At 61.6% G+C, this 9,626-nt stretch overlaps 1 protein-coding gene across 1 annotated transcript; it reads right to left on the reverse strand.

The window, feature by feature from the left end:
- Window positions 1–244: 244 nt before the first annotated feature.
- LOC121274030 (26S proteasome regulatory subunit 6B-like) lies at window positions 245–8,203 on the reverse strand. The gene is made up of 3 exons (XM_041181160.1): window positions 7,996–8,203; window positions 3,292–3,390; window positions 245–565 (listed from the first exon to the last, which is right to left on the reverse strand). Exons 1-3 carry the CDS (start codon window positions 8,029–8,031, stop codon window positions 245–247), a joined length of 456 nt encoding a protein of 151 aa, XP_041037094.1. The 5' UTR covers window positions 8,032–8,203.
- Between the last annotated feature and the right edge of the window lie 1,423 nt (window positions 8,204–9,626).

Consider the following 9,626-nt stretch of genomic DNA (forward strand, 5'->3'; position numbering starts at 1 on the left):
GGGGCGCAGTTTAAAAATAAGAGCTGAGAATGATGGAGGTCAAGGGGACGAGGATAAATCCTTTCTCTCAGAGGGCGATAGATCTTAGGAACTATCTCTCTCCCTTCTCCCAGAGAACGGTGGAGGGTGGGTCAACGAATATTTCCAAGGCAGGGGTAGATAGATTCTTGACTGAACCGGGATAGCCAAAAGGGTTATCGAGGGACAGAGAGGAGTTAGTGCCACACTCAGGTCAGCCGCGATCTTACTGAATGGGGCAGCAGGGTGGAGGGGGCTGAATGGCCTCCTCCTGCTCCGAAATCGAATCTGTCCCCCCACCACCACCCCACAAGGAGCAGGCAGCGCTGGTGCCTGCGACTAGCAGATGATGGGAATCACCTGTCGTAGAGCCCACGATAGCTGTGTTCTGGTCGACAGCCTCCAGGAACTGCCCGATCACCAGGGGGATGCTCTGGATGCGTTTAACCTCCTCCTGGGCGTGGAGGAATTCCTTCTTCAGATTCTTCTGTTCATCCTTGATGTACTCCTCCTGCACCTCGAGGAACTCCAGCTCCTGTTGTAGCTTCTGCAAGGGGGGTGGGGGTGGGGGGGAGACACAAGAGCTCAGAATGCACAAAACCAAAGAAAGGCCCGAGTACCAGCGCAATGTAAGGGCGGAGGGTCAGTACTGAGGGAGCGCTGCACTGTCGGAGGGTCAGTACTGAGGGAGCGCTGCACTGTCGGAGGGTCAGTACTGAGGGAGCGCTGCACTGTCGGAGGGTCAGTACTGAGGGAGCGCTGCACTGTCGGAGGGTCAGTACTGAGGGAGCGCTGCACTGTCGGAGGGTCAGTACTGAGGGAGCGCTGCACTGTCGGAGGGTCAGTACTGAGGGAGCGCTGCACTGTCGGAGGGTCAGTACTGAGGGAGAGCTGCACTGTCGGAGGGTCAGTACTGAGGAAGCGCTGCACTGTCGGAGGGTCAGTACTGAGGGAGCGCTGCAATGTCGGAGGGTCAGTACTGAGGGAGCGCTGCACTGTCGGAGGGTCAGTACTGAGGGAGCGCTGCACTGTCGGAGGGTCAGTACTGAGGTAGCGCTGCACTGTCGGAGGGTCATTACTGAGGGAGCGCTGCACTGTCGGAGGGTCAGTACTGAGGGAGCGCTGCACTGTCGGAGGGTCAGTACTGAGGGAGCGCTGCACTGTCGGAGGGTCAGTACTGAGGGAGCGCTGCACTGTCGGAGGGTCAGTACTGAGGGAGCGCTGCACTGTCGGAGGGTCAGTACTGAGGGAGCGCTGCACTGTCGGAGGGTCAGTACTGAGGGAGCGCTGCACTGTCGGAGGGTCAGTACTGAGGGAGCGCTGCACTGTCGGAGGGTCAGTACTGAGGGAGCGCTGCACTGTCGGAGGGTCAGTACTGAGGGAGCGCTGCACTGTCGGAGGGTCAGTACTGAGGGAGCGCTGCACTGTCGGAGGGTCAGTACTGAGGGAGCGCTGCACTGTCGGAGGGTCAGTACTGAGGGAGCGCTGCACTGTCGGAGGGTCAGTACTGAGGGAGCGCTGCACTGTCGGAGGGTCAGTACTGAGGGAGCGCTGCACTGTCGGAGGGTCAGTACTGAGGGAGTGCTGCACTGTCAGAGGGTCAGTACTGAGGGAGTACTGCACTGTCAGAGGGTCAGTACTGAGGGAGTGCTGCACTGTCGGAGGGTCAGTACTGAGGGAGTGCTGCACTGTCGGAGGGTCAGTACTGAGGGAGTGCTGCACTGTCGGAGGGTCAGTACTGAGGGAGTGCTGCACTGTCGGAGGGTCAGTACTGAGGGAGTGCTGCACTGTCGGAGGGTCAGTACTGAGTGAGTGCTGCACTGTCGGAGGGTCAGTACTGAAGGAGTGCTGCACTGTCGGAGGGTCAGTACTGAGGGAGTGCTGCACTGTCGGAGGGTCAGTACTGAGGGAGTGCTGCACTGTCGGAGGGTCAGTACTGAGGGAGTACTGCACTGTCGGAGGGTCAGTACTGAGGGAGTGCTGCACTGTCGGAGGGTCAGTACTGAAGGAGTGCTGCACTGTCGGAGGGTCAGTACTGAGGGAGTGCTGCACTGTCGGAGGGTCAGTACTGAGGGAGTACTGCACTGTCGGAGGGTCAGTACTGAGGGAGTGCTGCACTGTCGGAGGGTCAGTACTGAGGGAGTACTGCACTGTCGGAGGGTCAGTACTGAGGGAGTGCTGCACTGTCGGAGGGTCAGTACTGAGGGAGTGCTGCACTGTCGGAGGGTCAGTACTGAGTGAGTGCTGCACTGTCGGAGGGTCAGTACTGAAGGAGTGCTGCACTGTCGGAGGGTCAGTACTGAGGGAGTGCTGCACTGTCGGAGGGTCAGTACTGAGGGAGTGCTGCACTGTCGGAGGGTCAGTACTGAGGGAGTGCTGCACTGTGGGAGGGTCAGTACTGAGGGAGTGCTGCACTGTCGGAGGGTCAGTACTGAGGGAGCGCTGCACTGTCGGAGGGTCAGTACTGAGGGAGCGCTGCACTGTCGGAGGGTCAGTACTGAGGGAGCGCTGCACTGTCGGAGGGTCAGTACTGAGGGAGCGCTGCACTGTCGGAGGGTCAGTACTGAGGGAGTGCTGCACTGTCGGAGGGTCAGTACTGAGGGAGTGCTGCACTGTCGGAGGGTCAGTACTGAGGGAGTGCTGCACTGTCAGAGGGTCAGTACTGAGGGAGTACTGCACTGTCAGAGGGTCAGTACTGAGGGAGTACTGCACTGTCGGAGGGTCAGTACTGAGGGAGTGCTGCACTGTCGGAGGGTCAGTACTGAGGGAGTGCTGCACTGTCGGAGGGTCAGTACTGAGGGAGTGCTGCACTGTCGGAGGGTCAGTACTGAGGGAGTGCTGCACTGTCGGAGGGTCAGTACTGAGGGAGTGCTGCACTGTCGGAGGGTCAGTACTGAGTGAGTGCTGCACTGTCGGAGGGTCAGTACTGAAGGAGTGCTGCACTGTCGGAGGGTCAGTACTGAGGGAGTGCTGCACTGTCGGAGGGTCAGTACTGAGGGAGTACTGCACTGTCGGAGGGTCAGTACTGAGGGAGCGCTGCACTGTCGGAGGGTCAGTACTGAGGGAGCGCTGCACTGTCGGAGGGTCAGTACTGAGGGAGCGCCGCACTGTCGGAGGGTCAGTACTGAGGGAGCGCCGCACTGTCGGAGGGTCAGTACTGAGGGAGCGCCGCGTGGCTGTCTGTGCGATCTTGCCAGGTTTCTGACATTACAACAGTGACCGCACCTCAAACGCTGGCCAGGCCAGGGAGTCTGGAGATGGCTCCTCACTCACCTTGTAACGGCTGTATAGGTCCTCCAAATCCTCGGGTTCAGGAGCGAGAAAGGACAGGCCAGTGTGGGGCCTGGATGACATCAGTGAAGGGATATCATCCTGCAAACGCAAACCGAAAGGGGTTCAAAATTCTCACGGCGCAACAGGTGAGGGCGGCACGCATCCACAAACATTCACCACCACACGCACGACGTGTGTTCAGCCGGTACGCTCAGTCAGGTATCTCCACTTGTTCCCAGACACAGCAGACGCAGCTATCAGCTCCTGAAAATCGGCTCTCTCCATATCCCAACTCCGGTTCACCCAGCGATACCCGTGGCTCAAACTCAGTGACCAACACTGGATCCCAGTCCAGCAACACCCTGATTTTAATATTCTCATCCTTGTTTTCAGACCCCTCCTCACCTACTTCCTAACTCTCTAACCTCCTCCAGCCCTCCTTATCTCTGTAACCTCCTCCAGCCCCTACACCCCTCCCTATCTCTGTAACCTCCTCCAGCCCCTACAAACGTCCCTATCTCACTAACCTCCTCCAGCCCCTACAGCCCTCACTATCTCACTAACGTCCTCCAGCCCCTACAACCCTCCCTATCACTGTAACCTCCTCCAGCCCCTACACCCCGCCCTATCTCTGTAACCTCCTCCAGCCTCTACAACCCTCCTTATCTCAGTAACCACCTCTAGCCCCGACAACCCTCCCTATCACTGTAACCTCCCCCAGCCCCTACAGCCCTCACTATCTCACTAACGTCCTCCAGCCCCTACAACCCTCCCTATCACTGTAACCTCCTCCAGCCCCTACACCCCTCCCTATCTCTGTAACCTCCTCCAGCCTCTACAACCCTCCTTATCTCAGTAACCACCTCTAGCCCCGACAACCCTCCCTATCACTGTAACCTCCCCCAGCCCCTACAAACGTCCCTATCTCACTAACCTCCTCCAGCCCCTACAGCCCTCCCTATCTCTGTAACCTCCTCCAGCCCCTACAACCCTCACTATCTCTGTAACCACCTCCAGCCCCTACACCCCTCCCTATCGCTGTAACCTCCTCCAGCCCCTACAACCCTCCCTATCTCTGTAACCTCCTCCAGCCGCTACAGCCCTCCCTATCGCTGTAACCTCCTCCAGCCCCTACAACCCTCCCTATCTCTGTAACCTCCTCCAGCCCCTACAGCCCTCCCTATCTCTGTAACCTCCTCCAGCCCCTACAGCCCTCCCTATCTCTGTAACCTCCTCCAGCCCCTACACCCCTCCCTATCGCTGTAACCTCCTCCAGCCCCTACAACCCTCCCTATCTCTGTAACCTCCTCCAGCCCCTACAGCCCTCCCTATCTCTGTAACCTCCTCCAGCCCCTACAACCCTCCCTATCGCTGTAACCTCCTCCAGCCCCTACAACCCTCCCTATCTCTGTAACCTCCTCCAGCCCCTACAGCCCTCCTTATCTCTGTAACCTCCTCCAGCCCCTACAGCCCTCCCTATCTCTGTAACCTCCTCCAGCCCCTACAGCCCTCCCTATCTCTGTAACCTCCTCCAGCCCCTACACCCCTCCCTATCGCTGTAACCTCCTCCAGCCCCTACAACCCTCCCTATCTCTGTAACCTCCTCCAGCCCCTACAGCCCTCCCTATCTCTGTAACCTCCTCCAGCCCCTACAACCCTCCCTATCTCTGTAACCTCCTCCAGCTCCCTATAATCCTCCCCATCTCTCTCTCTCCCCCTGACTCTGGGGGCTGTGATCTGCTCTCTCTCCCTGTCTGTATAGAGAGTGTGGGGGGGGGGGGGGGGGGGGGGGGGCGGCGGCGGGGTGTGAGTGTATCTGTGTCTCCCCTCCCACTCACCCCCTCCCCTCCTCTCAACCCCCCTCTGCCCCACCCCCCCTCTCTCTCCCCTCACCCTCACCCCTAATCACGCCCCTCTCCCTCACCCCCCTCACCCTCACCCCTAATCATGTCTCCCTCACCCTCATCCCCCTCACACCCCCCTCGCCCTCACCCCCTCACCCTCAATCACGCCCCCCTCCCTCAACCCCTCACCCCCTTCATGCCCTCCTCACCCTCACCCCCCTCCCTCAACCCCCTCACCCCCAATCACGCCCCCTCACCCTCTTCACCCTCAGCCCCCTCACACCCCCTTCACCCTCATCCCCCCTCAGTCTCACCCCCCCCTCACCCTCATCCCCCTCACCCTCACACCACCCCTCACCCTCATCCCCCCTCACACCCCCTTCACCCTCATCCCCCCCTCACACCCCCCTCACCCTCATCCCCCCTCACACCCCCCTCACCCTCATCCCCCCTCACACCCCCCTCACACCCTCACCCTCACCCCCTCACACCCCCCTCACCCTCACACCACCCCTCACCCTCCTCACACCCCCCTCACCCTCATCCCCTCACCCTCATCCCCCTCACCCTCATCCCCCTCACCCTCATCCCCCTCACCCTCATCCCCCTCACCCTCACACCCCCCTCACCCTCACACCCCCCTCACCCTCACACCGCCCCTCACCCTAAAACCCTCACACCCTCACCCTCACACCCCCCTCACACCCCCCTCACCCTCACACCGCCCCTCACCCTCAAACCCTCACACCCTCACCCTCACACCCCCCTCACCCCCCCCTCACACCCCCCTCACCCTCACACCGCCCCTCACCCTCAAACCCTCACACCCTCACCCTCACACCCCCCTCACCCTCACACCGCCCCTCACCCTCAAACCCTCACACCCTCACCCTCACACCCCCCTCACCCTCACATCGCCCCTCACCCTCAAACCCTCACACCCTCACCCTCACACCCCCCTCACCCTCACATCCCCCTCACCCTCACACCCCCCTCACCCTCACACCCCCCTCACCCTCACACCCCCCTCACCCTCCTCACATCCCCCTCACCCCCCTCACACCCCCCTCACCCTCACACCGCCCCTCACCCTCAAACCCTCACACCCTCACCCTCACACCCCCCTCACCCTCAAACCCTCACACCCTCACCCTCACATCCCCCTCACCCTCAAACCCTCACACCCTCACCCTCACACCCTCAAACCCTCACACCCTCACACCCCCCTCACCCTCACACCCCCCTCACCCTCACACCCCCCTCACCCTCACACCCCCCTCACCCTCACACCCCCCTCACCCTCACACCCCCCTCACCCTCACACCCCCCTCACCCTCACACCCCCCTCACCCTCACACCCCCCTCACCCTCACCCTCACACCCCCCTCACCCTCACCCTCACACCCCCCTCACCCTCACCCTCACACCCCCCTCACCCTCACCCTCACACCCCCCTCACCCTCACCCTCACACCCCCCTCACCCTCACCCTCACACCCCCCTCACCCTCACCCTCACATCCCCCTCACCCTCACACCCCCCTCACCCTCACACCCCCCTCACCCTCACACCCCCCTCACCCTCACACTCACACCCCCCTCACCCTCACCCTCACACCCCCCTCACCCTCACACCCCCCTCACCCTCACCCTCACACCCCCCTCACCCTCACCCTCACCCTCACACACCCCTCACCCTCACCCTCACACACCCCTCACCCTCACCCTCACACAACCTCTCACCCTCACCCTCACATCCCCCTCACCCTCACACACCCCTCACCCTCACACACCCCTCACCCTCACACACCCCTCACCCTCACCCTCACACCCCCCTCACCCTCACCCTCACATCCCCCTCACCCTCACACCCCCCTCACCCTCACACCCCCCTCACCCTCACACCCCCCTCACCCTCACCCTCACACCCCCCTCACCCTCACATCCCCCTCACCCTCACACCCCCCTCACCCTCACACCCCCCTCACCCTCACCCTCACATCCCCCTCACCCTCACACCCCCCTCACCCTCACATCCCCCTCACCCTCACACCCCCCTCACCCTCACCCTCACATCCCCCTCACCCTCCTCACATCCCCCTCACCCTCACACCCCCCCTCACCCTCACACCCCCCTCACCCTCACCCTCACATCCCCCTCACCCTCCTCACATCCCCCTCACCCTCACACCCCCCTCACCCTCACACCCCCCTCACCCTCACACCCCCCTCACACCCCCCTCACCCTCACACCCCCCTCACCCTCACACCCCCCTCACCCTCACACCCCCCTCACCCCCCCCTCACCCTCACACCCCCCTCACCCCCCCTCACCCTCACACCCCCCTCACCCTCACACCCCCCTCACCCTCACACCCCCCCTCACCCCCCCCTCACCCTCACACCCCCCTCACCCTCACACCCCCCTCACCCTCACACCCCCCTCACCCTCACATCCCCCTCACCCTCACACCCCCCTCACCCTCACATCCCCCTCACCCTCACACCCCCCTCACCCTCACCCTCACATCCCCCTCACCCTCACACCCCCCTCACCCTCACATCCCCCTCACCCTCACACCCCCCTCACCCTCACCCTCACATCCCCCTCACCCTCCTCACATCCCCCTCACCCTCACACCCCCCTCACCCTCACCCTCACACCCCCCTCACCCTCACATCCCCCTCACCCTCACACCCCCCTCACCCTCACATCCCCCTCACCCTCACACCCCCCTCACCCTCACACCCCCCTCACCCTCACACCCCCCTCACCCTCACCCTCACACCCCCCTCACCCTCACCCTCACATCCCCCTCACCCTCCTCACACCCCCCTCACCCTCACACCCCCCTCACCCACCTGCATTTTCTCCACTATCACTCCCAGCTCCTCCATTGCTGCTGCTGCTGCTGCTGCTGCTGCTGCTGCCCCGAAGCCCCTTGGCTGTTAGTCCCAGGTTCAGATCAAGTCACTGTCCTGAGGCCTTGCCGACTCATGGAGAATGGAGATGTCAGCCCCGCCCAGCGCCCTGTCCGTCAAGCATAGCCCCGCCCCCTTGTGACATCACTTCCTTTCACTCTGCGAACCAGAGACCGCACAATCCTCCGTACGTCAGTCACAACCCCGCCCCCGTGTGACATCGCCTCCTGGCAACTGACGTCTCAGCTACGCCCCTTGCCCTGTCCATCAGGCCTAACCCCGCCCCTTTCGACGTCACTTGCCGGGCATTGTCGTCCCAGATCCGCCCCCATCCCCCCAGCCATCAGGCCTAACCCCGCCCCTTTCGACGTCACTTGCCGGGCATTGTCGTCCCAGATCCGCCCCCATCCCCCCCGCCATCAGGCCTAACCCCGCCCCTTTCGACGTCACTTCCTCCGCCGGCCGGTCGGTCGACGGGCTTTGTCCTTTCGCCCCCCTGCCGGCCCTGGTCACTTCACATCACCTTCTGTCCACTCTCTGCTCCGGCCCGTGCAGCTCCTCAGGGGTTGTCCGGTCTCCCGATGGTCGACGTCCCTCCCTCCCTCCCATTGTCCGGTGACCCCCCCCCCACCCCCGCCCCCGCCATGAGTTTGACCCCAAGGTCAGCCGCGCTGCCCGCCGGGAAATGTAGTCCCTTCCTCCTCAAACATGAACAAACACGAAAACAGCTGGAAAAACTCAGCAGGTCTGACAGGAGAGGAGAGATTGTCAATGATGTCACAGGTCAAAGGACAAAGGGGTGTTGACGGTGGTGATATTAGCTAAGGAATGTGCTAATGGGGACTTTAAGGGTTGCAAGCTAGTGGCAGATGTCCCTAGCGGGGACTGGGGTTGGGGGGGGGGGGGGTGGGATCGAAATGGGCTAAAAGGCGGAGATAAAACAACGGATGGAAATACGCTTAAAAATAATGGAATTAGGTGGGAAAAGAAAAATCTATATAAATTATTGGGGAAAAAACGGTGGGGGGGGGGGGGGTGGGGTGGGGGGTGGTGTGGCAGGCAGGGGATCGGAAAAGGAGGTGGGGACGGAGGAGAGAGTCCACGATCTGAAGTTGTCGACCTCCATGTTCAGTCCGGAAGGCTGCGAAGTGCCCGGTCGGAAGATGAGGTGCTGTTCCTCCAGCTTGCGCCGAGCTTGGCACTGGGACGATGCAGCTGGCCGATGAACGGGCACGTGGGCGTGAGAGCAGGGTGGGGTGTTGGAACGGCAAGCGGCAGGCAGGTCTGGGTCATGCTTGCGGACAGACCGAAGGTGGTCGTCAGAGCCGTCACCCCAGTCCGCGTTTGGCCTCTCCAACGTACAGATATTGGGGGTGGGGGGAAGGGATCGAAATAGGCTAAAAGGCGGAGACAAACAATGGATGGAAATGCTTTGAAAAATAATGGAATTAGGTGGGAAAAGAAAAATCTATATCATGCAGGTGGGCATGAGAGCAGGGTGGTGTGTTGAAATGGCAAGTGACAGGGAGGTTTGGGTCATGCTTGTGGGCAGGTTTATTTTTGTTTCCGAT

Source organism: Carcharodon carcharias, assembly GCF_017639515.1.
Source record: "Carcharodon carcharias isolate sCarCar2 chromosome 29 unlocalized genomic scaffold, sCarCar2.pri SUPER_29_unloc_2, whole genome shotgun sequence".
NCBI classification, from domain to species: domain Eukaryota; kingdom Metazoa; phylum Chordata; class Chondrichthyes; order Lamniformes; family Lamnidae; genus Carcharodon; species Carcharodon carcharias.

Coding starts and splice junctions, on each gene's coding strand:
- LOC121274030 (XM_041181160.1), bottom strand. CDS start 8,031: ATGGAGGAGCTGGGAGTGATAGTGGAGAAAATGCAG. Junction 3,391..7,995: donor TGATAGTGGAGAAAATGCAG/GTGGGTGAGGGG, acceptor TTGCGTTTGCAG/GATGATATCCCTTCACTGAT. Junction 566..3,291: donor ACCTATACAGCCGTTACAAG/GTGAGTGAGGAG, acceptor CCCCCCTTGCAG/AAGCTACAACAGGAGCTGGA.